This window comes from Ranitomeya imitator, chromosome 2 (assembly GCF_032444005.1).
Source record: "Ranitomeya imitator isolate aRanImi1 chromosome 2, aRanImi1.pri, whole genome shotgun sequence".
Taxonomy (NCBI): Eukaryota; Metazoa; Chordata; class Amphibia; order Anura; family Dendrobatidae; genus Ranitomeya; species Ranitomeya imitator.
The window spans coordinates 472,994,825-473,022,581 of record NC_091283.1 but is presented as its reverse complement, the minus strand read 5'-3'; the positions used below and the strand labels follow the sequence as shown (position 1 = coordinate 473,022,581).

Genomic DNA, 27,757 nt, shown 5'->3' with positions numbered 1-27,757 from the left:
TGAGCAACTTCTGTGGGTTGTAGATACCGACTCATGCCACTGTACTCCTAGGGGCGAGAGCAATGACAAAATGCAAAAGTGACCAAAACAACAGCCAAAACGGATGAGATCAGAGAAATAGTCTGTGGTCACCCCCTGCAGAACCACTCCTTTATAGGGGCTGTCTTGATAATTGCCTATCATTTCTACCTGTTGTCGGTTCCATTTTGCACAACAGCAGGAGAAATTGATCCACAATCCGTGTTGCTTCATAACTGGCCAGGAGGATGTCACAGAAGTGTGACTGACGTGGAGTTACATCGTGTTGTGTAAGTGCTCCCTTTATTTGAACAGTATATACGTACATACATATTCTATACACCCACAAGTATATACATGACACCACAGTGACAGGATTCCCTGGGCTGGATCACACAGAATCCACCAGCCTGTCCTCAGCGCTTATCATGGGGTCTATGGCAGAGGTCGTGGGATAGTTCTGAACTTGTAGCAAGTCAGGGATACAATACAAGGCCATCCAGCTGCAGTGGGACTACAACTCCCAGCATGCCCTGAGAGTCAGACACAGCTTGGCGTTCTGGTAGTAATATAACACGATGACTCCCCTGTGCCAATAACGGGGCCTGGTACAGAGGAGAAGCGACCCCCATACAACACCCGACACCAACACCCGACCTCTCCCGGTATCCGTACCTTTCCTAGTTCTCGCCTCTCCTGCAAAGTCCACACAGGCCGCGGCGGAAGTGACGTCAACTAAGGTAACCCAGGAGAACACACTTTGCCCACACTGACGTCACTTCCCGGGCAGAGCGGAAGTAGCCGCGGTGCAGCCAGGCAGAGGAAGAGGGGGTGTGTATTGTGTCAGGCAGTGTGTGTGGTGTGTTGTCGCTAGCAGTGCGGCTGCTGCAGCCTGTGTGTGTCTATGCTGCTGGTGTTCAGGTGTCCTCCCCTCCTGCATGGCTGCTGGGGAACTGCAGGTCACAGCATGCCAATGTCTACAAGGGGCTAATGCACCAGACATAAAGACTGGCATATCAGCAGGAGTGGAAGCTGTCACTTGGCTGTTCTGTACAGGCATGCTGGCATTTGTAGTTCCCCACTGGCTGCAGGGGACCACTATCTGTGACATATGATGTGACGTGTTCTCTACTTGCAGGTTCTAGTTTATGGCATCTGAGCAATCCTTCACCATAAAGAGGACCCCATGTCTTTTCTCGTAAGTACGGCCGTACACGCCATGTGTTCCTGAAAGGGAATCTGTCACCTGAGAGCTGCATAATGTAGGGGCAGAGAGCCTGATTCCAGTGATGTGTCACTTACTGGGCTGCTTGCTGCAGTTTTGATAAAATCATAGTTTTCTTTGCTGCAGTTCTCTGAATGCTGAGTTCTGTATAACCCCACCCACACCACTGATTGGCAGCTTTCTGTGTACACTGTGCATAGGCAGAAAGTTGCCAATCGGGTGGAGGCGTGGTTATACAGAGCGGATGAATATGGAGCAGGGTTGCTAGTCCTCTAGTGATAACACAGCGGCCCAGTAAGTGATACACCGCTGGAATCGGGGTTTCTATATTATGCTGCACTTAGATATTGTGCCAAAAAACCTGTGACGGATTCCCTATAATCTGTACTTGGTGCATTTAAAAGACAAAGATGTTCAACAAAGTAATTTGTCAACTTCTGATCGATGTCCACCTTCTAATTCCATGTGAGTCTTACTTTCAGTGTCCTCTGCTGATTATTTTCCTTATGTGTTAATAAGCCTCCGCTATATAGCCACAATTAAAGGGGTTGTCTAGGACTTGCTTTGCGTATTGATAAACTGTTCGTAGGTAATCAATATCAGATCTATTTGGTCCCACACCCGACTCCCTTACCAGTCAGCTGTTTGCGGCACTTGCCCTGTCCAAAAGTAAACAGAGTACAATGCTGGGACACCACAGCGCCCTACTAGTGTAGTGGTCATTCTGAGGAACTGCAGCTCAGCTTTTATTAAAGTGAATGTGTTCTAGGCTGTAGTACCCCAGATCTGCCACCACACAGTGTATGGTGCTGTGGTGTCCTGGCTCTGTACTTCTGGACACTTCAAGAGCTGCAAGCGGCTGATCGGTGAAGGGACCGGACCACCACCAATATGATATTGATGACCTATCCGAATCAAAGCCAGCCTGTCAGTAGGAATGTAACTAGGAGACCTGTGGTACTGCAGGATAAGCCAAGGAAACACATTTCCATCAATACCTATTCACCTGGAGCTCCATTGCTCCAAAATTTACCCTTTAATCCTATGCAGGTTAGGCTCCCATGTTCCCCAGTGGGCTATCGGTGCCCTTCAGTCCTCGGCTTTTCCCTGCTAGCACCTCCCACAATTCTTGATTGACAGTTGGGACAGAGGCTCTACTGTACAAGTCACCGCTGCTCTCCACTGTCAATCGAGAAGCTGGAGCGGCCAGCAGAGAAATGAAGAGGAGCCGAGGACTGCAAGTTCATTTGGGAGCCTGATTTGCATAGGATTTAGACATAAATTTTGGTGCAATGGAGCCCCAGATAACGACTAAATTGGGGAGCAGTACCCCAAGTTTTCTAGGTACATTCTTCAGACAGGTAGCCTTTTAATAAGTTTAGTGGACAAATCTGCTCAGCAATTGACAGCGTTTTTTGTATTAGTGTGTACACACAGAGATGGCTGTCAATACATGTGTAGGACCGCCCACTGGACTCCTAAGACCAGAATGAGCAGATATTTATGTGACTAAAGTATAAATCATACTGAATCGATTCCCATTAAAAAATACACTTGGTCAATTTCTTTTCCTCTGCACTTTCATTGTGATCAGTTCCATTTAAAGGGAAACTGTCATCTGATTTAAGTTGCCCATTCCGCTCCAGAGAAAATAAACTGCAGTGATCCAGCCGGGGACCATTGCCACAAATCAGATTTGTCCCGGACCGGCTGCCTGCTCTTCCCTGGCCATATCTTTAAAGTTGTAGGGTATAAAATCCTGGTGAAAGTTTTCCTTTTAAATGGAACACATCACGTTGTCCCTTTAAATGAGATTTTTGCCGCCTGCAGGCGCCATTAGAAGGAGCTTGATCCTACTACATATTGGCACCAATTCATCATCACTTTTTTTTTTTTTGGAGAATTCTGGGGTAAAAAGATTTGAAAAAGTCTTAAAAATGTTTGCACAACATGAGGCCGTGCAAAAAATGTTGTGACTTTTGGCATTGTTATGCTGATTTCACCCAGCTCTTACAAAGTGGGTGGAACTGGGGGTGGCGACAGTCCCTTACTGGAGAAATATGTGGCGAGGCTCACGCCTTTTTGCACCTTCCATTATTCATTAGGAGTCATAATGAATGGACACATCACCCCAGTGGCCGGTCTTGACTAATCAAGGCTATTGGGCTTCAGTGGATAAGCAGTAAACTCCTATTCTTCAATCTGCTGAATGTCGGGTTCCAGGGAGTTGATCCCCCACCAGTCCTTTGTGTGGTCCTGGAAATTTGTTCCTGGCTGTTGACATCTTTCTTTCTCTCCGCAGCGTTGGGTTTCAGACAAGATCCTGGTTGATGGTTTGAGGGAGTTGGAGTTTTTTGGAGGTAGGTCATTTTTAGCCTTTTTATATGGAAACTGTTCTTTTTTTCTTAATTTATATCTACTATACCCAAAGCTAAGCTAACACACTATGTCCTGCCTAGTCCACGACCTGAGAGGGGCGGTGGATAACTAATCCTATTGATGGCCAGGGTCACTAGGTAACACCATCTAGATTTTGCCTGGAGTGTTGCTTTACTCTACTTCTGAGTATTATATATTATAAGGCGGCCTGCTGGTGAGCCGTTGTAAGAACTCCACTTTTGCATTCTTACACCCATCTAGGATGCTGACCATTTCTGCAGATATCATACTTTAGTTCTCTTGTTTAGTTCTTTAGTTTATAATGGTTTTAGTCTCTAGTTAGACACAAAACTATACCCCAAATTCTGCAGCCAGTGGGAGCCCAAATGTCACTTATACGCCACGTCTGAGCTGCTGCTACCTATGGAGTCCTATATCTATGTACACTCCCAAGTTGCAGTCAACAGGGTTAATGGGAGAAGAAAACAGCCTCTAGCTGAAAATCAGTAGAACATAATCTTCTTTGACGTTTATGTAGGCTTTGACCATAAAATGAAATTCAAGAGTGGACTTTTCATTAAGGCTCCATTCCCAGGATGCGTTTTTGGTGAGTTTTTTTTATGTTGCGTATTTTCAAAAATGGGTGCTGAAAATCAGCAACCTCCAAAACTCACCAAGAGCTCATGATGGGAACGTAGCCTTATAAGCTGCCGTTGTGTCCTATTCGTGTTCTGTTATAAACTGAGTGCATCCTCCTCTCCCTCCTCCAGACTCGCATTTAGGGGACTCTCGAAGGAAAGTAAGTGAGACGTCCTGTCTCTGCACCATGTGTCTGTATGTGCTGCATGGAGGCATCGCAATGTGAGGCGCAGTTTCATCCCCAGCACCCTGGTCACGCTCAAGGCCTACAGTTCCAATTATTGTATGACCAGTCAGGGCATCTTCATAGCTCTTGGCTTTCATTGTTATAACTGGTCTTTATTACAGTGGCTGTCTGGTTTTGTTTAGAAAACCCATTTTCAGGTATTCAGATGGATGAGGGAATTTTAAGGTCACAGATGGGATTTCCTTGTTCGGGACCTCCCTCAATTAGCCAGGGTTGAAAGCGTCTGTCATTCTATTGATTTTTTTAATGTGACCTCTCAAGTGCCTTTTCCCTTGTGGGAATTTTCTGCAAGGAAAACTGGCATAAAGTTACAAAACTTTTACACAGCACAAAGTTGTGCAAAAATGTTGTGATTTTTTTTTTTTTAGGGGTGTTTTTGCACTCATTTCAGGCAGCTCCACCAAAAGTGGGCAGAGCAGGGGAGGGACTGTGACTGGGCACGGCTATCAAATTAATCAAAAATCATTTCTTATCCCAGAAATGTTTCTTTAGCCCCTAAGTGGAGTAGCATTTCTGGCGAGGCACCCGGATGTGCACGCCACTGATGAGATGTGCCAAATTAATGAAGTGGTGTGCGCCTCTTAATGACTTTAGTGCATCTTATTCCTGCATGAACCACATTAAGACTGGCATGCGAAACATCAGTATTAGGCCGGGGTCACACTTGCGAGTGCAATGTGAGAAACTCGCACGAGTCTCTCACATCAATACCCGACACTGCCGCTGGCACTCAGGACCGAAGCGTTCAGCTGCATAGAAATACATGCATCCGCATGCTCCGGTCCCGAGTGCCGGCAGCAGTGTCGGGTATTGATGTGAGAGACTCGTGCGAGTTTCTCGCATTGCACTGGCAAGTGTGACCCCGGCCTTAATCAGGGCCTTTGTGCTGGGGTCACCGGCAGATTCCAGCTGATGATGAGGCAGTCCCGGCAACAGGACACCGTATGATCAATCTGTTTTTGGGTCGTTCTCCTAACATAAATAGGACAAGCCTTTTAGCTGTATGAGTTCTTTCCTTTCAGTTACCATTAGTTTATTATACCTCTGACTTTTCATATATCAATATTAAATATCCTAATTCTAATGCAACTTAATACATTCCAAAAGAAATAATACAAGTAAAGTATATATAATTATTTTAATGTGTGTATTTTTGGTAAAAAAAAAAAAAAGAAAAAAAAGACACTTTTGCAATAGGGTTTCATTAGAAATGTAGGACTGCTTGGCTTCTACAGCCCTTATATATCACTGTACATAGCAGGATGAGTTAACCTTGAATCTGATAGCAGATCCTGTAATCTCTATCTTTCTTCTTCCGAACCAATTTCTAAGTTAATTTCTATTTTTTCTCTGCAATCAGGCAAACTTACTCACTGTTTCATTCTGCAGCCTTCTACGCACTGTGATACACAGAGGCTGTAGAAGTCAATTAAACATTTTTAATGAAACTCTGGTATAGTGTAAACATTTTTAGCCAAGAAACCATGCATTTAAGTATGAAGACCTTTTGATTTTCTATTTCATGGCATATATCAATTGTCATTTTTCTGTCCACTATCCTATCCCTCGTGTTGGAAACTGTTAAGATGAACTTAATTCGTAGACAACAGGTAAAGTATCTTATATCTGACTCCTGGAGGATAACAGTGGAATATGCCCCCAAAGATAAAAATGCATCCTTTGGTGGGTCACTAATAAGATTTCCTGTAGACCAGGGTGCTGGGATGAGACTGTGGAGCTCACACACATTTTCTGGTATTGTACATTTCTATGACATCTGCCATTTCATTATCATGTTCGTTATCAGCATCTCAAGTCATTCTGGTAATGAGTCCTTCTTGTTTGGGCGAAGGAGTCCCTGTTCTACTAATTTCAAATGGTTTATAGAGATAGTATATGTTTGGCCACCTCCGGTCAGGTAGCCAAAGGCTCATAACCTGTTTTTCTATTGATTTGTCATCTACGGCTGTGCCTAGCAGGAGCTGTTGGATGTCCACATCTTTTGTCCAGCCCTGTGCTTTGTCTCACCGCTCCGCTTCAGGTGATCGACAGGTCTTCTGAATCGCGACTAAAGGTACCGTCACATTTAGCGACGCTGCAGCGATCTAGACAACGATGCCGATCGCTGCAGCGTCGCTGGGGAGCTGTCACACAGACAGCTCTCCAGCGACCAACGATGCCAAAGTCCCCGGGTAACCAGGGTAAACATCGGGTTACTAAGCGCAGTGCTCTGCTTTACGGCCGGCCGACGCTCACAGTCAGTGCGGGAAGCTGACGGCGAGGGGACAGACACCGGAATGTAAGTATGTAGTGTTTGTTTTTTTTTTTTACATTTACTCTGGTAACCAGGGTAAACATTGGGTTACTAAGCGCGGCCCTGCGCTTAGTAACCCGATGTTTACCCTGGTTACCAGTGAAGACATCGCTGAATCGGCGTCACATATGCCGATTCAGCGATGTCTACGGAAGATCCAGCGACGAAATAAAGTTCTGGCCTTTCTGCTCCTACCAACGATGTCACAGCAGGATCCAGATCGCTGCTGCGTGTCAAACACAACGATATCACTATCCAGGACGCTGCAACGTCACAGATCGCTAGCGATATCGTTGTTAAGTTGTTCAGTGTGAAGGTATCTTAAGAGAAAATTATGCCTGGCTGCGGTTTGGGCTGCATGAATTGACTGTCAGGTTCCTGATAAGTTACATGAGACTTGTACTGTAAAATACTAAAGATTTGAAGACTCCCACTAGTAGTATAATATTGGTAATAAAGTACAGAGGACAAAGTCCTTTCACCAGGTAGATAATTTGCTACTATCTTTACTGCCATTCAGGTTATGGGATGGTCTGATTTAAATACCCTATTAGAACATGATGGGATTATGGAGGAGCTTCCTTAATATAGGACCTTTATCTGCTAGCCAGATTACATACAAAGAATGTCTCCCCGGAGGACGCAACTCATCTGCGTTCCATGGAGAGATCTTTGACATCAGTGGAACAATGTTCCCTGTGGTCGCGCTGCAGAGGTATTAAACAGTTGTCTGGTTTGTCCCCCATACATTATAGCTGACCCCTGGCGTTCCAGAGTATAGTGTCATTTAAACAGTTTATGGCTATGTTCACATGTCCAGTAATCATCCGTTGGAACCCATCCAGCAGCAGTCTGTTGGCAAAAACGTTGTGCAGACACAACCTTTTTATTCGTTTTTTAAGAACTGATTTCAGCTGGATCCAGTTTTTAACCCCTTCATGACCCAGCCTATTTTGACCTTAAAGACCTTGCCGTTTTTTGCAATTCTGACCAGTGTCCCTTTATGAGGTAATAACTCAGGAACGCTTCAACGGATCCTAGCGGTTCTGAGATTGTTTTTTCGTGACATATTGGGCTTCATGTTAGTGGTAAATTTAGGTCAATAAATTCTGCGTTTATTTGTGATAAAAACGGAAATTTGGCGAAAATTTTGAAAATTTCGCAATTTTCACATTTTGAATTTTTATTCTGTTAAACCAGAGAGATATGTGACACAAAATAGTTAATAAATAACATTTCCCACATGTTTACTTTACATCAGCACAATTTTGGAAACAAAATTTTTTTTGTTAGGAAGTTATAAGGGTTAAAATTTGACCAGCGATTTGTCATTTTTACAACGAAATTTACAAAACCATTTTTTTTAGGGACCACCTCACATTTGAAGTCAGTTTGAGGGGTCTATATGGCTGAAAATACCCAAAAGTGACACCATTCTAAAAACTGCACCCCTCAAGGTACTCAAAACCACATTCAAGAAGTTTATTAACCCTTCAGGTGCTTCACAGCAGCAGAAGCAACATGGAAGGAAAAAATGAACATTTAACTTTTTAGTCACAAAAATTATCTTTTAGCAACAATTTTTTTATTTTCCCAATGGTAAAAGGAGAAACTGAACCACGAAAGTTGTTGTCCAATTTGTCCTGAGTACGCTGATACCTCATATGTGGGGGTAAACCACTGTTTGGGCGCACGGCAGGGCTTGGAAGGGAAGGAGCGCCATTTGACTTTTTGAATCAAAAATTGGCTCCACTCTTTAGCGGACACCATGTCACGTTTGGAGAGCCCCCGTGTGCCTAAAAATTGGAGCTCCCCCACAAGTGACCCCATTTTGGAAACTAGACGCCCCAAGGAACTTATCTAGATGCATAGGGAGCACTTTGAACCCCCAGGTGCTTCACAAATTAATCCGTAAAAATGAAAAAGTACTTTTTTTTTCACAAAAAAATTCTTTTAGCCTCAATTTTTTCATTTTCACATGGGCAACAGGATAAAATGGATCCTAAAATGTGTTGGGCAATTTCTCCTGAGTACACCAATACCTCACATGTGGGGGTAAACCACTGTTTGGGCACATGGTAAGGCTCGGAAGGGAAGGAGCGCCATTTGACTTTTTGAATGAAAAATTATTTCCATCGTTAGCGGACACCATGTCGCGTTTGGAGAGCTCCTGTGTGCCTAAACATTGGCGCTCCCCCACAAGTGACCCCATTTTGGAAACTAGACCCCCCAAGGAACTTATTTAGATGCCTAGTGAGCACTTTAAACCCTCAGGTGCTTCACAAATTGATCTGTAAAAATGAAAAAGTACTTTTTTTTCACAAAAAAATTCTTTTCGCCTCAATTTTTTCATTTTCACATGGGCAGTAGGGTAAAATGGATCATAAAATTTGTTGGGCAATTTCTCCCGAGTACGTCGATACCTCATATGTGGGGGTAAACCACTGTTTGGGCACTCGGCAGGGCTCGGAAGGGAAGGCGCGCCATTTGACTTTTTGAATGGAAAATTAGCTCCAATTGTTAGCGGACACCATGTCGCGTTTGGAGAGCCCCTGTGTGCCTAAACATTGGAGCTCCCCCACAAGTGACCCCATTTTAGAAATTAGACCCCCCAAGGAACTTATCTAGATATGTGGTGAGCACTTTGAACCCCCAAGTGCTTCACAGACGTTTACAACGCAGAGCCGTGAAAATAAAAAATCATTTTTCTTTCCTCAAAAATTATGTTTTAGCAAGCATTTTTTTTGATTCACAAGGGTAACAGGAGAAATTGGACCCCAATAATTGTTGCGCAGTTTGTCCTGAGTATGCTGGTACCCCATATGTGGGGGTAAACCACTGTTTGGGCACACGTCAGGGCTCGGAAGTGAGGGAGCACCATTTGACTTTTTGAATACGAGATTGGCTGGAATCAATGGTGGCGCCATGTTGCGTTTGGAGACCCCTGATGTGCCTAAACAGTGGTAACCCCTCAATTCTAACTCCAACACTAACCCCAACACACCCCTAACCCTAATCCCAACTGTAGCCATAACCCTAAACACAACCCTAACCGCAACACACCCCTAACCACAACCCTAACCCCAACACACCCCTAACCATAACCACAACCCTAATTCCAACCCTAACCCTAAGGCTATGTGCCCACGTTGCGGATTCGTGTGAGATATTTTCGCACCATTTTTGAAAAATCCGCGGGTAAAAGGCACTGCGTTTTACCTGCGGATTTTCCGCGGATTTCCAGTGTTTTTTGTGCGGATTTCACCTGCGGATTCCTATTGAGGAACAGGTGTAAAACGCTGCGAAATCCGCACAAAGAATTGACATGCTGCGGAAAATACAACGCAGCGTTTCCGCGCGGTATTTTCCGCACCATGGGCACAGCGGATTTGGTTTTTCATATGTTTACATGGTACTGTAAACCTGATTGAACACTGCTGCGGATCCGCAGCCAAATCCGCACCGTGTGCACATAGCCTAATTCTAAAGGTATGTGCACACGCTGCGGAAAACGCTGCGGATCCGCAGCAGTTTCCCATGAGTTTACAGTTCAATGTAAACCTACGGGAAACAAAAATCGCTGTGCCCATGCTGCGGAAAAACTGCACGGAAACGCAGCGGTTTACATTCCGCAGCATGTCACTTCTTTGTGCGGATTCCGCAGCGGTTTTACAACTGCTCAAATAGAAAATCGGAGTTGTAAAACCGCAGTGAAATGCGCAGAAAAACCGCGGTAAATCCGCCATAAATCCGCAGCGGTTTAGCACTGCGGATTTATCAAATCCGCAGCGGAAAAATCCGCAGAGGACCAGAATACGTGTGCACATACCGAAACCCTAACCCTAGCCCTAACCCTACCCCTAGCCCTAACCCTAACCCTACCCCTAATCCTAACCCTACCCCTAACCCTAACCCTACCCCTAACCCTACCCCTAGCCCTAACCCTAACCCTACCCCTAACCCTAACGATATTCTAACATTAGTGGAAAAAAAAAAATTTCTTTATTTTTTTTATTGTCCCTACCTATGGGGGTGACAAAGGGGGGGGGGTCATTTATTATTTTTTTTATTTTGATCACTGAGATATAATCTATCTCAGTGATCAAAATGCACTTTGGAACGAATCTGCCGGCCGGCAGATTCGGCGGGCGCACTGCGCATGCGCCCGCCATTTTGGAAGATGGCGGCGCCCAGGGAGAAGACGGACGGGACCCCGGCTGGATCGGTAAGTATGATGGGGTGGGGGGGGATCGGAGCACGGGGGGGGGGAATCGGAGTGCGGGAGGGGTGGAATGGAGCACGGGGGGGCTGGAATGGAGCACGGGGGGGTGGAACGGAGTGCAGGGGGGGTGATTGGAGCACGGGGGGGTGATTGGAGCACGGGGGGAGCGGACAAGAGCACGGGGGGGGAGCGGAGCACTGGACGGAGGGGAGCCGGAGCAGTGTACCGGCCAGATCGGAGGGCTGGGGGGGCGATCGGTGGGGTGGGGTGGGGGCACACTAGTATTTCCAGCCATGGCCGATGATATTTCAGCATCGGCCATGGCTGGATTGTAATATTTCACCCGTTATAATAGGTGAAATATTACAAATCGCTCTGATTGGCAGTTTCACTTTCAACAGCCAATCAGAGCGATCGTAGCCACGAGTGGGTGAAGCCACCCCCCCTGGGCTAAACTACCACTCCCCCTTTCCCTGCAGATCGGGTGAAATGGGAGTTAACCCTTTCACCCGGCCTGCAGGGACGCGATCTTTCCATGACGCCGCATAGGCGTCATGGGTCGGAAAGGCACCGACTTTCATGACGCCTACGTGGCGTCATGGGTCGGGAAGGGGTTAATATTGAAGTCTATGGGAAATGTTCTTTGTGTACTGGATCAGTTTCAAATAGATAAGGTAAGAAAAGAAAAACAGTGCGGCACTCGCCCTTAGGAAGCAGTGAAGATCGTGCTCTTTATTGGAGGTAGATAATAAAACATCTGTTAGGACATCAGGTCATATGAGAGGGTGCGGGAGTGTGGACGACGGCCATTTCACACTCTATGTGCTTCAACGGGTCCAGATCTGGACCCGTTGAAGCACATAGAGTGCGAAACGGCCGTCCACTGTTTACTCTTCATTCTTGTTGTATAGTTTCAAATAGATGATTACTTGAAAGTAGAGATCGGCGAACTCAAACCGTAAAGTTCGCCATCGGTACCGAACACCTACTATTTGGGCACAGACACCGAACACGGACTTGACCAGGAGGTCCGTGTTACTGTTTGGGTTCGTCTGCCCAAACACCAAGTGTTTGTCACACTGTCATGTGCGTGACAGCGTGGCAAACACCACTTCTGATCGGCAGTGAAATCCTCACTGCCGATCAGACAGCCGCATTCCCACGCTACCAAAAGATGTTGAGTGCACAGCTGTGATCAGAGGTATACAGTTCACCTCCGGTCACTGGTGTCAGCTGATGGGACTACTGCTCCCATCAGCCGACGCCTGCTGTCGCTAATAACAGTGAGAGCAGGAGAGGCTGATGGGAGTATTCATCAGCTGCCTCCTGTTCGCTATATAAATAATAAAAAAAAAAAAGGCTTTGGTTCTCCTGTATTTTTGATAACCAGCCAGGCAAAACTCACAGCTAGGTGCAACCCTCAGCTTCAGCAATGGCGGTTATCAAGAATAGAGTGGTCCCCATGCCGTATTTTTTAATTATTTAAATAACTAACTAAAAAAAAAAAGGTGTGTGTGGTCCCCCTCGTTTTTGATACCCAGCCGTGCTAAATAAAGCAGACAGCTGCCCGGCTCTTCTCACTTGCCCTGTAGCGGTGGCAAGTGGGGTTAACATTTTTGGGGTTGATGTCACCTTTGTATTTTCCGGTGACATCAAGCCCACAGATTACTATCCATTACTAATCCTATAGTTATATGGTAAATAAACACACAGCAAGTATAAAGTCTTTTATATGAAATAAAACAAAACAATTTTACTTTTTTTAATTTCAAAATAACAATCACGGTTATACTCACCTAATGCTTAATTCCACTGAATCCCTCTTCTTCTTTAAGAAAACCAAAATAAAAAACAATAATATCCCTCACCGGTCCGTTGTTCTGTCCCACACCGTAATCCATGTCTGGAGATAGACAGTTTTGAACTTGGACGGTGCCAAGATGTGACCGTCCAGGCTGAGAACCACTGGTGAATGAGCTGCTGCGAGCGCAGCATCAGTGACCGACGGTGACGTCATAAAGGTTACCTCCGGTCACTGAGGCTGCGTTCCCAGCTGGGCTGAACTGCCGTGACCTTGGTGAGATCCCTGCTAGCACCGTGAGACGTTCACATTACTATCTCAGCTGAAGTCTTGCCATTGGATCTGAATGATCTATCATTACATTCCCTTTAAAAAGTACAGTAGTGGTCATCAGTACTGAAATCCCCAACTCGATCAACTATGTGTGGAGACTATAAAAGGGACCTGTGTTTGCCTATTGAAGATGGCTGTACTTACATCTGGTGATGTATCACAAGGGGAATGTGTGTAGCCTGGTCCAAGAACCTCTACGCAAGTTTCACCCGCAGCTTTGTCAGTGGGGGACTTTAGTACGGTGTACACTAAAGTTGATGGTACCCGAAAATTTTTCCAAGGAGCAATTCTTAAATGACAACCTAGTTATCAGATGCCGATGAATACTAGAGGTATTCTTCCTTTCCACGTATAAACGTTTTTGATGAGGTATAGCATTCACTTAGAATACTGTCCAATAAAGGAAAAGCAATGTAGTTTTATCCGGACAGTAAGTTCTTCATATATAGTCTGTTTATGATTTCTGTCAAAGGGAATCTGTCACCAGGTATTTGCTCCCTCATCTGAGAGCAGCATAATTTATGGGCAGAGACCCTGATTCCATTGATGTGTCACTTAATGGGCTGCTTTCTGCAGTTTTAATAAAATCACTGTTTTCTCTGCTGCAGATCTACCAGGTTTCTAATTGCTGAGCTCTGTATAACCCTGCCCACACCACTGGCAGCTTTTGGTGTACACTGTGCATAGGCAGAAAAATGCCAATCTGTGGTGGAGGGCATGGTAGGACTACCTGGCAGCAGGTTTACTAGTCCTCTAGTGATAATCTCCTGCTGATAAAACAATGATTTTTTCAAAACTACACAAATCAGCCCAGTAAGTGACAGAAGTGGTGACGTGCTTCTATTATACTTTTCCTCTGATTGTTCCTCTCCTGGTTTTGACTTACAAATACTGAGGTAAAATACTCACCAAATACTGATGATGGTCTGAGAGTATGTCTACATCTTGGGACCATTTAAAAAACATAATATATATTATACTTAGGAGCTACATGCAAATTCTGCTGGAAGCAGTCAGCAAGCATGATGAGCTCATATGATTCAGAAGGGCAGTTATGGTAACTTTTTTCATACGTGATATTATGGTATAGTGCCTGATATAGCAATGACATTGCACAGATTGTAAATCATCACAGGAAGGTACGGTACTAATAGGGCAGGCTGGGAGATTTCAACTCTTGCGTCTGGCAGAATTATGATTGCAGCTCAGAAGTATAACAGACCCAAACGCTACAAATAATATTAGATCCTCGTGCATCGTCTAATCCACTGATAATCATTCTCATTCCATTAATACATCTTAATGAGACGCCATGTTGTCATTTTGTTACAGGTCAGATATGTTGTGTCTTCGTAGTTTTTATGTAGTTTTATTTTCTGATACCTTTTCTTGCAGTGTAATGACCTCATGTTATTTTCTTTGTCCCTCACTTCCAGACGGATGAAGCAGCCAGCGCTGAGTCTATAGCCTCGTGTCGAGGTCCGGACACCATGGGGGTATACACACCGGACAATAATTGCTATGATTTGCTCACTGTCATAGGTAAGAGGTGAGCTCGAGGCGGGGGAGGTTTCTGATATCTTTTGTGACTGCCTAGGAGAACTTCCGCTATGTAAAATGAGAGGGAAAAAAAAAAAAAACAACAACTTTAACCACTACTGCTTTGACTTGTACTTCCTGTTACAGAATACTTTTCAGCAGTCTCATTATCATCACAGACCTTATTACAATGAAAGGCATCACGTGTACATTCAGTAAGTAACATAGGATTCACCATTGACAATAGGTGATGTTACAACTCACCTCCTTCTGCACAATGACCTTTGCCCAGATGAGAGCATGCTCATTGCAAATAATCGTAGAGTCTGAGTCTCTGTGAAGAGCAGGAAGTATTATAAAGACTGCAACAATTTTTTTTTTTTAACCATTTGTGACCTCTATGATTCACATAAAGTTTTAGAAGCCATTGTCATATATGCAGCCAGATGAGAAATGTAATTGAATGAGAACAACCCGTCTAAATTGTTTGCTATAAACAAAAAAAATCCGCTCTGTACTCGCCTTCCTCGTGTCTCCGCTGCTGCTCCCAGTGGCTGGCATTGGTTGCGACATTGACGTTACGTTGACTGCACAGCAGCCAATCTGTTAGCTCAGCGGTTCTAAACAGGTAGTTCCATCTACCCGGGTGTGCACCGCCAAAGCCACTGAGCTGTTTGATTGGCTGCTGTGCTGTCAACATGACGTTGCCTCATTCAATGCCAGACACCGGGAACAGTGTCGGAGACTGGTGGTCCCAGAAAGGGGAGTACAGTGCGGTTTGTTTTAGCTTTAAGGTGTCTACCCTGTCCTTAAAACTATAAAGTTGGGTTTTATAATAGATTAGGAAATGTACAGTGGACTGCAGTACTATAATATTGGCGTGTGTTGTATACTGGTCAAGTGATCTCAGGTTTTGTGGAGCCCAATGATATCAATTAAAACTACAGCCTGTCCTGCAAAAAAAAAAAAAGAAAAAAACTCATACAGCTTGAGTAAAAAACAAAAGATATGGCTCTTAGAACATGGCGACAGAAACAAAATTTTTTTCTTTTGCCAGTTATTTTTTTTAAGCAGTAAAAGAAAATTAAATGTGTATGTGTGTGTATATGTATATTTCTGTTGATGATTATGACTTACAGCCAATGAAAACCCAAAAGTCATTATCTCAGTAAATCAGAATAATACAAAAAAAAACCCTGCAAAGGCTTCTTAAGCGTTTAAAAGGTCCCCTAGTCTGTTTCAGTAGGCTCCACAATCATGGGGAAGACTACTGACTTGACAGATATACAAAAGGCAGCCAGTGACACACTCCACAAGGAGGATAAGCTACAAAAGGTCATTGCTAAAGAAGCTGGCTGTTCACAGAGTGCTGTATCCAAGCATATTAATGGAAAGTTGAGTGGAAGGAAAAAGTGTGGTAGGAAAAGGTGCACAAGCCACCGGGATAACCGCGGCCTAGAAAAGATTGTTAAGAAAAGGCCATTCAAAATTTGTGGGAGATTCACAAGGAGTGGACTGCTGGAGTCATTGCTTCAAGACCACCACACATAGAAGTATCCAGGACATGGGCTACAAGTGTCACATTCCTTGTGTCAAGCCACTCATGACCAATAGGCAACGCCAGAAGCGTCTTACCTGGGCCAAGGAGAAAAAGAACTGGACTGTTGCTCAGTGGTCCAAGGTGTTGTTTTCAGATGAAAGGAATGTGACACTTGTAGCCCATGTCCTGGATATGTCTGTGTGTGATGGCTCTTGAAGCAATGACTCCAACAGCAGTCCACTCCTTGTGAATCGCCTCCAAATTTTGAATGGCCTTTTCTTAACAATTCTTTTAAGGTTGCGGTTATCCCGGTTGCTTGTGCACCTTTTTCTGCCACGCTTTCCTTCCACTCAACTTTCCATTAATATGCTTAGATACAGCACTCTGTGAACAGCCAGCTTCTTTAGCAATGACCTTTTGTGGCTTAACCTCCTTGTGGAGTGTGTCAATGACTGCCTTCTGGACATCTGACAAGTCAGCAGTATTCCCCATGACTGTGGAGCCTACTGAAACAGACTGAGAGACCTGTTTAAAACACTTAGGATGCCTTTGTAGTAGTTTTTTGTCAATTATCCTAATTTACTGAGATAATGACTTTTGGGTTTTCATTGGCTGTAAGCTATAATCATCAACATTAACCCCTTTCTGTCATTGGACGTACTATTCCGTTCATGTGGGGTGGGCCTTAATTCCCAATGACGGAATAGTACGTCCAGCGCGATCGGCCGCGCTCACGGGAGGAGCGCAGCCGATCGCGGCCGGATGTCAGCTGCCTATCGCAGCTGACATCCGGCACTCTGTGCCAGGAGTGGTCGCGGACCGCCCCCGGCACATTAACCCCCGGCACACCGCGATCAAACATGATTGCGGTGTGCCGGCGGTATAGGGAAGCATCGCGCAGGGAGGGGGCTCCCTGCGTGCTTCCCTGAGACCCCCGCAGCAACACGATGTGATCGCGTTGCTCCGAGGGTCTCCTACCTCCTTCCTCGCTGCCGGCCTGGATCCAAAATGGCCGCGACATCCGGGTCCTGCAGGGAGGGAGGTGGCTTACCAAGTGCCTGCTCAGAGCAGGCACTGTGAAGCCTGCAGCGCTGTAAGTCAGATTGCTGATCTGACAGAGTGCTGTGCAAACTGTCAGATCAGCGATCTGTGATGTCCCCCCCCTGGGACAAAGTAAAAAAGTACAAAAAAATTTTTCCACATGTGTAAAAAAAAAAAAAAAAACTAAAGAAAAAAAAAATATTATTCCCATAAATACATTTTATACATAAAAGTACACATATTTAGTATCGCCGCGTCCGTAATGACCCGACCTATAAAACTGCCCCACTAGTTAACCCCTTCAGTAAACACAGTAAGAAAAGAAAAAAAGAGGCAAAAAACAACGCTTTATTATCATACAGCCGAATAAAAAGTGGAATAACACGCGATCAAAAAGACAGATATAAATGACCATGGTACCGCTGAAAACGTCATCTTGTCCCGCAAAAAATGAGCCACCACACCGCATCATCAGCGAAAAAATAAAAGTTATAGTCCTCAGAATAAAGCGATGCAAAAATAATTATTTTTTCTATGAAATAGTTTTTATCGTATAAAAGCGCCAAAACATAAAAAAAATTATATAAATGAGATATCGCTGTAATCGTACTGACCCGAAGAATAAAACTGCTTTATCAATTTTACCAAACGCGGAACGGTATAAACGCCTCCCCCAAAAGAAATTCATGAATAGCTGATTTTTGGTCATTCTGCCTCACAAAAATCGGAATAAAAAGCGATCAAAAAATGTCACGTGCCCGAAAATGTTACCAATAAAAACGTCAACTCGTCCCACAAAAAACAAGACCTCACATGACTCTGTGGACTCAAATATGGAAAAATTATAGCTCTCAAAATGTGGTAACGCAAAAAATATTTTTTGCAATAAAAAAAGCATCTTTCAGTGTGTGACGGCTGCCAATCCTAAAAATCCGCTAAAAAACCCGCTATAAAAGTAGATCAAAACCCCCTTCATCAGCTCCTCTAGGGAAAAATTAAATTTTTTTTTTTAAAAAAGTATTTATTTCCATTTTCCCGTTAGGGTTGGGGCTAGGGTTAAGGCTACAGTTAGGGTTGGGGCTAAAGTTAGGGTTAGGGTTTGGATTACATTTACGGTTGGGATTAGGGTTAGGGGTGTGTCTAGGTTAGAGGTGTGGTTAGGGTTACTGTTGGGATTAGGGTTAGGGGTGTGTTTGGATTAGGGTTTCAGTTATAATTGGGGGGTTTCCACTGTTTAGGCACATCAGGGGCTCTCCAAACGCGACATGGCGTCCGATCTCAATTCCAGCCAATTTTGCGTTGAAAAAGTAAAACAGTGCTCCTTCCCTTACAAGCTCTCCTGTGCGCCCAAACAGGGGTTTATCCCAACATATGGAGTATCAGCGTACTCAGGACAAATTGGACAACAACTTTCGGGGTCCAATTTCTCCTGTTACCCTTGGGAAAACACAAAACTAGGGGCTAAAAAATTTTGTGGGAAAAAATGTTTGTTTTATTTTTACTGCTCTGCATTATAAACTTCTGTGAAGCCCTTGGTGGGTCAAAGTGTTTACCACACATCTATATAAGTTCCTTAGGGGGTCTACTTTCCAAAATGGTGTCACTTGTGGGGGGTTTCAATGTTTAGGCACATCAGTGGCTCTCCAAACACAACATGGCGTCCCATCTCAATTCCTGTCAATTTTGCATTGAAAAGTCAAACGGCGCTCCTTCCCTTCCGAGCTCTCCCATGCGCCCAAACAGTGGTTTACCCCCACATATCGGGTATCAGCGTACTCAGGACAAATTGTACAACAACTTTTGGGGTCCATTTTCTCCTGTTACCCTTGGTAAAATAAAACAAATTGGAGCTGAATTAAATTTTTTGTGTAAAAAAAGTTAAATGTTCATTTTTATTTAAACATTCCAAAAATTCCTGTGAAACACCTGAAGGGTTAATAAACTTCTTGAATGTGTTTTTGAGCACCTTGAGGGGTGCAGTTTTTAGAATGGTGTCACACTTGGGTATTTTCTATCATATAGACCCCTCAAAATGACTTCAAATGAGATGTGGTCCCTAAAAAAAAAATGGTGTTGTAAAAATGGGAAATTGCTGGTCAACTTTTAACCCTTATAACTCCCTAACAAAAAAATTTTGGTTCCAAAATTGTGCTGATGTAAAGTAGACATGTGGAAAATGTTACTTATTAAGTATTTTGTGTGACGTATCTCTGTGATTTAATTGCATAAAAATTCAAAGTTAGAAAATTGCGAAATTTTCGCCAAATTTCCATTTTTTTCCCAAATAAACACAGGTAATATCTAAGAAAGTTTACCACTATCATGAAGTACAATATGTCACGAGAAAACAATGTCAGAATTGCTTGGATCCGTTGAAGCGTTCCAGAGTTATAACCTTATAAAGGGACAGTGATCAGAATTGTAAAAATTGGCCCGGTCATTAACGTGCAAACCACCCTTGGGGGTAAAAGGGTTAAGGCCTTTTTCACATTTCTGTCGGTACGGGGCCGTCGCAAACCGTCAGCCCGACATACCGACGGACGTTGTGCAAATGGTGCACAACGTGGGCAGCGGATGCAGTTTTGAGACGCATTCGCTGCCCATTATGAGTTCCGGGGAGGAGGGGGCGGAGTTCTGGCCGTGCATGCGCAGTCGGAAATGGCGGTTCCGACAGACGAAAAAAACGTTACATTGAACGTTTTTTCGTCACGACGGTCCGCAAAATCACGACGCATCCGTTGCATGACGGATGCGACGTTTGGCCATACGTCGCAATGCGTCGCTAATGCAAGTCTATGGAGAAAAAACGCATCCTGCGGGCAACTTTGCAAGATGCGTTTTTTCTCCAAAACGATGCATTGCGACGTTGGCCAAACGACGGAAGTGGAAAGAGGCCTTACAGAAACAAACACTTGAAATAGATCACTCTGTAATGACTCTGTATAATATGAATTTCACTTTTTGTATTGTAGAACTGAAATTAACTTTTGATGATATTCTAATTTAGTGAGAAGCACCTGTGTGTGTGTGTGTGTGTGTGTGTGTGTGTGTGTGTGTGTGTGTGTATATATATATATATATATATATATATATGTATATATGCATGTGTGTATATATATATTTATATATTATTTAGAAATTATCAGAAGACCTGCAGCTATATCTAACTGATTTTTAGGTATTCTTATAGGAAAATTTCAAGGACTAGACATGATTGATGCATGTAATGTCTTTTCCTCTACAAACGAGGGGCATGCAGTCTCATACTGACAATGTTTGGGCATATGGGAATCCGCACAAATCCCGTGTATATGAGATGTGAATGGTGTGGAGAACCCATTCAATTCTATAAAAATGCTGGAACCTCTTACTTGATTTTCTGTATTGGATATTTTTTTTTACTTTCTAGGAAAAGGATTTGAGGACCTGATGACTGTCAACTTGGCTCGTTATAAGCCGTCCGGAGAGTACGTTTGTATCAGAAGGATTAATATGGAGTCCTGCACAAATGACATGGTTGCTTTCCTGCAGGTAAGGTGAACACACATAGGTGCAAGTAACAGGCAGTGTCATGATGTCAGGTGACTCGCAGATGAAGAATTAGGCCACGCAATTGCACAGAGCATTTCAGCAGATAAATATTGACCGAGTGTCATGTGTGAGTAGTCACGGGTGGGGGCGGGGTTGCATGTGACATAAGAACAATTTTAGGAATCGTGGAAAAAAAGGAATGGAGAATGTGAGGTCACATAGAGCAGTGATGTGAGCCTCAGCTTTATGATCGAATATCCTAAGCCTATAACCGAGGATCACCCGAAACGTTCTCATTCCATTTATCCTGTTTCTTCTTAGACTGAACTTCATGTATCCAAGCTGTTCAATCACCCCAACATCCTCCCATACAGAGCCACGTTCATTGCTGATAATGAGCTGTGGGTAGTCACCCCATTTATGGCTTATGGTGAGTAGAATGGGGGGACACCTGGCTCATGAATAGCAGGGCAATGCTAGAGGGTTGTCCACAGGGACATGTGCCCTATATGCTCTTTGAGGGTACATTGTGCACTCCTGACTACGCTTACTGTGGTTTTTCTTACAGGATCGGCCAAAGATCTGATCTGCACACACTTCACAGATGGCATGAGTGAGCTGGCCATCGCTTACATCTTGCTGGGAGTGCTGAAAGCCCTGGATTACATCCATCACATGGGATATGTGCACAGGTGATTCCATCCAACCTTCACTTACCGCTTCAGTTGCCCGTTCCTGTCTTCTAATGTTTTACATGTAGATGGCTGCATCTACGTTTCCCGCAGAGATGATCACCAAGATTCACAAAAAACAAATTGCTTTAGTCATTCACTAATGAATCTTTCTACCAGTATTGCTACTTAACTACACAGGTCGGGTATTCAAGGAGCTTGAATGGTGATCATCAGATGTAAGTGTCGGAGCTGCTTCTGGCTGCCCTGGACATGGTGGCTCTCCTGTGTCCGATCTCATGAGCAAGCCGTAATGGATCCTCCATGAGTGCAGTGGTTACCCAGTCTCCTCCAATTGATTGGAATGGGGTACATTCTCATAACTTGGTGTCAATCCTCTTCCCCTTAGGAGCGTGAAGGCCAGTCACATCCTGATCTCGGTGGACGGTAAAGTTTATCTTTCTGGTCTGCGCAGCATTCTTAGTATGATAAACCATGGACAGCGTCTTAAAGTCGTCCATGACTTTCCGAAGCACAGCTCCAGGGTCCTCCCATGGCTTAGCCCAGAGGTCTTGCAGCAGGTAAGGTGACCTATTTCTCTGTTAGTTGTGCATTAATATTCCTGGATTTTTACAGTCCTTTTTCTTTTCCTTAGAACTTGCAGGGATATGATGCCAAGTCTGATATCTACAGTGTTGGGATCACAGCATGTGAATTGGCTAATGGTCACGTGCCATTCAAGGACATGCCAGCAACACAGGTAAGGTGTAGGGCTTTAGCTGCTTTTACTTTGTACTATGCGCAGTGGTAAAGGAGCTTACTTGCTAGTCGGCGGTTGGTTAGTAGCCTGCTTACACAGGCTGACCCGGCATCAGGTACACTCTAAATGATCTATAATGGATCGCTCAGTGAGTATAGGCTGCTGTAGTTCTTGACAGTGCGAGTCTTATTTATAGAGGAAGATGTGCTGTTGAGAACGATGACCTATTGCGCATCTGAAATAATTTCACCTGACGAACAAGAGTTTAGATCATTCATCAGGTGATCGGCAGCCTATTTAGACTGCATGATCATTTTGAAACGAGGGTTCCTCAGAGTACTTGTTTCCACTATTCATGCAGTGTAAATGGACCATTAGAGCTTGATGTGATTGCCTGGGATTGAGAGCCCTCTTTTAATGTTTCAGTAATCTCTCCTTCCACTTTTCTTTAGATGCTCTTGGAGAAATTGAATGGCACCGTACCCTGCCTGCTGGACACAGCTACAATCCCTGCCTCCGAACTCACCATGATGACCTCTCGCTCAGGAGCCGACTCTGGCATTGGCGAGGGGACCTCCTGTCGCCCTTCCAATGGGGAGCCAAGCATGCACCCATACAATCGCAGCTTCTCTCCTCATTTTCACAACTTGGTGGAGCTGTGTCTGCAGAGGAACCCTGAACTTAGGTGAGCAGGGTCAGCTGGAACAGATATAACTACATTTACATGCAGATAAGTCGTAGGGTGCACTAACGATTAGAGTCCATGTGTGATCCTAATGACAGAAGAAAAGGTAATAGTCTAACCTAGGGGAATTTTCAGCATGTTGTTATACAGTTGTGGCCAAAAGTATTGACACCCCTGCAATTCTGTCAGATAATACTCAGTTTCTTCCTGAAAATGATTGCAAACACAAATTCTTTGGTATTAATATCTTCATTTAATTTGTTTTAAATGAAAAAACACAAAAGAGAATGAAGCAAAAAGCAAAACATTAATCATTTCACACAAAACTTCAAAGATGGGCCAGACAAAAGTATTGGCACCCTCAGCCTAATACTTGGTTGCACAAAATAACTGCGACCAACCGCTTCCGGTAACCATCAATGAGTTTCTTACAATGCTCTGCTGGAATTTTAGACCATTCTTCTTTGGCAAACTCCTCCAGGTCCCTGATATTTGAATGGTGCCTTCTCCAAACTGCTATTTTTAGATCTCTCCACAGGTGTTCTATGGGGTTCAGGTCTGGACTCATTGCTGGCCACCTTAGAAGTCTCCAGTGCTTTCTCTCAAACCATTTTCTAGTGCTTTTTGAAGTGTGTTCTGGGTCATTGTCCTGCTGGAAGATCCATGACCTCTGAGGGAGACCCAGCTTTCTCACACTGGGCCCTACATTATGCAAAATTTGTTGGTAGTCTTCAGACTTCATAATGCCATGCACACGGTCAAGCAGTCCAGAGGCAGCAAAGCAACCCCAAAACATCAGGGAACCTCCGCCATGTTTGACTGTAGGGACCGTGTTCTTTTGTTTGAATGCCTCTTTTTTTCTCCTGTTAACTCTATGTTGATGCCTTTGCCAAAAAAGCTCTACTTTTGTCCCATCTGACCAGAGAACATTCTTCCAAAATGTTTTAGGCTTTTTCAGGTAAGTTTTGGCAAAATCCAGCCTGGCTTTTTTATGTCTCTGGGTAAGAAGTGGGGTCTTCCTGGGTCTCCTACCATACAGTCCCCTTTCATTCAGACGCCGACGGATAGTACGGGTTGACACTGTTGTACCCTCGGACTGCAGGGCAGCTTGAACTTGTTTGGATGTTAGTCGAGGTTCTTTATCCAACATCCACACAATCTTGCGTTGAAATCTCTTGTCAATTTTTCTTTTCCGTCCACATCTAGGGAGGTTAGCCACAGTGCCATGGGCTTTAAACTTCTTGATGACACTGCGCACGGTAGACACAGGAACATTCAGGTCTTTGGAGATGGACTTGTAGCCTTGAGATTGCGCATGCTTCCTCACAATTTGGTTTCTCAAGTCCTCAGACAGTTCTTTGGTCTTCTTTCTTTTCTCCATGCTCAATGTGGTACACACAAGGACACAGGACAGAGGTTGAGTCAACTTTAATCCATGTCAGCTGGCTGCAAGTGTTGATTTAGTTATTGCCAACACCTGTTAGGTGCCACAGGTACGTTAAAGGTGCTGGTAATTACACAAATTAGAGAAGCATCACATGATTTTTCGAACAGTGCCAATTCTTTTGTCCACCCCCTTTTTATGTTTGGTGTAGAATTATATCCAATTTGGCTTTAGGACAATTCTTTTTGTGTTTTTTCATTTAAGACAAATTAAATGAAGATAATAACAAATAACTTGTGTTTGCAATCATTTTCAGGAAGAAACTGAGTATTATCTGACAGAATTGCAGGGGTGTCAATACTTTTGGCTACAACTGTATACTGTAAAGCATGAGGAGCTTAGTAGATCAGCATCTACTTCTCTGGGAAAAGAACTTTGACTTATTTTTTATAAATAAAACAAGTGTTATGGCTTTTAAATGATAAATAAAAAATGAAATTGCCAAAAATTAAAAAATGGCTGCCTTATCAAAGGGATACGCATGCATGCTACAGCTCCATTCAGACTCTTTGAGAGTGATGGAAACATCTCACCATTGAGAAGGTAGGGTTTCCATTTCTAACAATCAATGGGGTATAAGGACTCGGACCCCATCTAATGTTAATCACTTACCAATGGATATACAGTACAGACCAAAAGTTTGGACACACCTTCTCATTTAAAGATTTTTCTGTATTTTCATGACTATGAAAATTGTACATTCACACTGAAGGCATCAAAACTTTGAATTAACACATGTGGAATTATATACTTAATTTCATTTGTTTCACACTTTTTTGTTATGTCTTATATTCTAGGTTCTCCAAAGTAGTCACCTTTTGCTTTGACTGCTTTGCACAGTCTTGGCATTCTCTTGATGAGCTTCAAGAGGTAGCCACCAGGAATGGTTTTCACTTCACAGGTGTGCCCTGTCAGGTTTATTAAGTGGGATTTCTTGCCTTATAAATGGGGTTGGGACCAACAGTTGTGTTGTGCAGAAGTCTGGTGGATACACAGCTGATAGTCCTACTGAATAAACTGTTAGAATTTGTATTATGGCAACAAAAAAGCAGCTAAGTATAGAAAAACGAGTGGCCATTATTACTTTACTTTAAGAAATGAAGGTCAGTCAGTCCGAAAAAAATTGGGAAAACTTTGAAAGTGTCCCCAAGTGCACTGGCAAAAGCCATCAAGCGCTATAAAGAAACTGGCTCACATGAGGACCGCCCCAGGAAAGGAAGACCAAGAGTCACCTCTGCTTCTGAGGATAAGTTTATCTGAGTCACCAGCCTCAGAAATCGCAGGTTAACAGCAGCTCAGATTAGAGACCAGGTCAATGCCACACAGAGTTCTAGCAGCAGACACATCTCTACAACAACTGTTAAGAGGAGAGTTTGTGCAGCAGGCCTTCATGGTAAAATAGCTGCTAGGAAACCACTGCTAAGGAAAGGCAACAAGCAGAAGAGACTTGTTTGGGCTAAAGAACACAAGGAATGGACATTAGACCAGTGGAAATCTGTGCTTTGGTCTCAGGAGTCCAAATTTAAGATCTTTGGTTCCAACCACCGTGTCTTTGTGCGACGCAGAAAAGGTGAACGGATGGACTCTACATGCCTGGTTCCCACCGTGAAGCATGGAGGAGGAGGTGTGATGGTGTGGGGGTGATTTGCTGGTGACACTGTTGGGGATTTATTCAAAATTCAAGGCATACTGAACCAGCATGGCTACCACAGCATCTTGCAGCGGCATGCTATTCCATCCGGTTTGCATTTAGTTGGACCATCATTTATTGTTCAACAGGACAATGACCCTAAACACACCTCCAGGCTGTGTTAGGGCTATTTGACCAAGGAGAATGATGGGGTGCTACGCCAGATGACCTGGCCTCCACAGTCACCAGACCTGAACCCAATCGAGATAGTTTGGGGTGAGCTGGACCGCAGAGTGAAGTCAAAAGGGCCAACAAGTGCTCAGCATCTCTGGGAACTCCTTCAAGATTGTTGGAAGACTATTCGCGGTGACTACCTCTTGAAGCTCATCAAGAGAATGCCAAGAGTGTGCAAAGCAGTCATCAAAGCAAAAGGTGGCTTAATTTGAAGAACCTAGAATATAAGACATAATTATAGTTGTTTCACACTTTTATGTTAAGTATATAATTCCACATGTGTTAATTCATAGTTTTGATGCCTGCAGTGTGAATGTACAGTTTTCATAGTCATGAAAATACAGAAAAATCTTTAAATGAGAAGGTGTGTCCAAACTTTTGGTCTGTACTGTATGTGGTTGTATTACCTATTCATAATTCTTAAATCACTTAGGGCTCAAGAGTCCAGTGGGCTGATCTACTTGACTGAAAGCTCAGCATGCAGATTCTCACAGGGAAAGCTGTCAGTCACTTAGTAGGACTGCCCACTGGACTTGTATGGCAAGGATTTAAAGGGCCAGCAATGATGTTGGATACAGTTATAGGAAAATAGGGGAACATTTTGGCTTCTTACTTGTGCTGTTATGAGCTTTTCTTTCTCCATCGTAGGCCGAATGCTGGTACGCTGCTCAATCATTCCTTTTTCAAACAGGTAATCGTCTTGCTCTGCTTATTCCTTCATACAAGAGATCGTCTAAGGCAATATGATATATGTAATATAACCTTTCCATTCTGTCTTAGATAAAGCGCAGAGCGTCAGAAGCCCTCCCTGAGCTGCTCCGTCCTGTGTCGCCCATTACCAACTTTGAAGGAGCCAGGAATTCGGGAACCCAGGGCGTAACGGAATTGGTGTCTGATCTGGAGCATTTGGATATGGACGATTGGGACTTTTAAAGCAGAAAAAAAGAGGGACTGGGTAGGAAAAGGGGAGGACACAGATCCTCTAAATGTTTACAAAGCATGGGCCCCATTGGGGGGGGGTCTCACTTATTGTAGGTGCATGAGGAAACCTACCACCAAAAAGAAAGTGTAGACGCTGACACGGGTGTTAGCGACATTCTCCTCTCACTTTGTGCATTTTTTGTATGGACGCCCGCACACCATCATGGAGCTCTGTCCCATCAATGCTTAGTAACCTGGTCAGCACTGTATGGATCTAACACATCACTGTTCATTTACCTGTCAGGGTCCAGACATTCTTTTCTAGAACCGCCATTATGGACATTATGGGCTCAGGTGTCACCTGCTAGTAAATCCGCCAGAAAGGCGTTCTTCTTGCTGGTAAGCTCCTGTAATGTCTGTCTCCGCAATTTTCTTGTGATATATAACCATTTAGTCTTACTATAGCACTTCAAATAAGGGGCAGTGATACCAGTGTGGTTTTTAAGGTGATATGCATGTGATTTTTAATAAACTTTTATAGCTCACCCAGAAATTATCAGTAGATTGAAATGACTGATATCAA

The 27,757-nt window shown here is 43.9% G+C and overlaps 2 protein-coding genes across 5 annotated transcripts in view; one reads left to right on the top strand and one right to left on the bottom strand.

The window, feature by feature from the left end:
• The window catches only part of CCDC47 (coiled-coil domain containing 47), a 46,755-nt gene extending 45,985 nt beyond the window's left edge, over nucleotides 1–770 (bottom strand). Inside the window, exon 1 of the mRNA XM_069751285.1 lies at nucleotides 694–770. The gene's annotated coding sequence lies outside the window, so the exon portion shown is untranslated. The remainder of the gene's footprint in view (nucleotides 1–693) is intronic.
• On the top strand, nucleotides 214–27,727 carry STRADA (STE20 related adaptor alpha). Of its 4 annotated transcripts, none has more exons than XM_069751287.1 (13): nucleotides 214–308; nucleotides 1,157–1,216; nucleotides 3,546–3,603; nucleotides 4,393–4,421; nucleotides 14,615–14,720; nucleotides 20,708–20,829; nucleotides 21,151–21,259; nucleotides 21,398–21,521; nucleotides 21,910–22,081; nucleotides 22,156–22,260; nucleotides 22,713–22,945; nucleotides 26,902–26,944; nucleotides 27,034–27,727. In XM_069751287.1, the coding sequence occupies exons 2-13, from the start codon at nucleotides 1,205–1,207 to the stop codon at nucleotides 27,184–27,186; spliced, it is 1,266 nt and encodes a 421-aa protein (XP_069607388.1). In that variant the 5' UTR covers nucleotides 214–308; nucleotides 1,157–1,204; the 3' UTR covers nucleotides 27,187–27,727. The 4 variants fall into 4 exon arrangements, with proteins under 4 accessions (XP_069607388.1, XP_069607387.1, XP_069607391.1 ...); XM_069751286.1 differs by lacking the exon at nucleotides 214–308 and adding an exon at nucleotides 802–849; XM_069751290.1 differs by lacking the exons at nucleotides 214–308; nucleotides 4,393–4,421 and adding an exon at nucleotides 807–849.
• The last annotated feature ends 30 nt before the right edge of the window (nucleotides 27,728–27,757 follow it).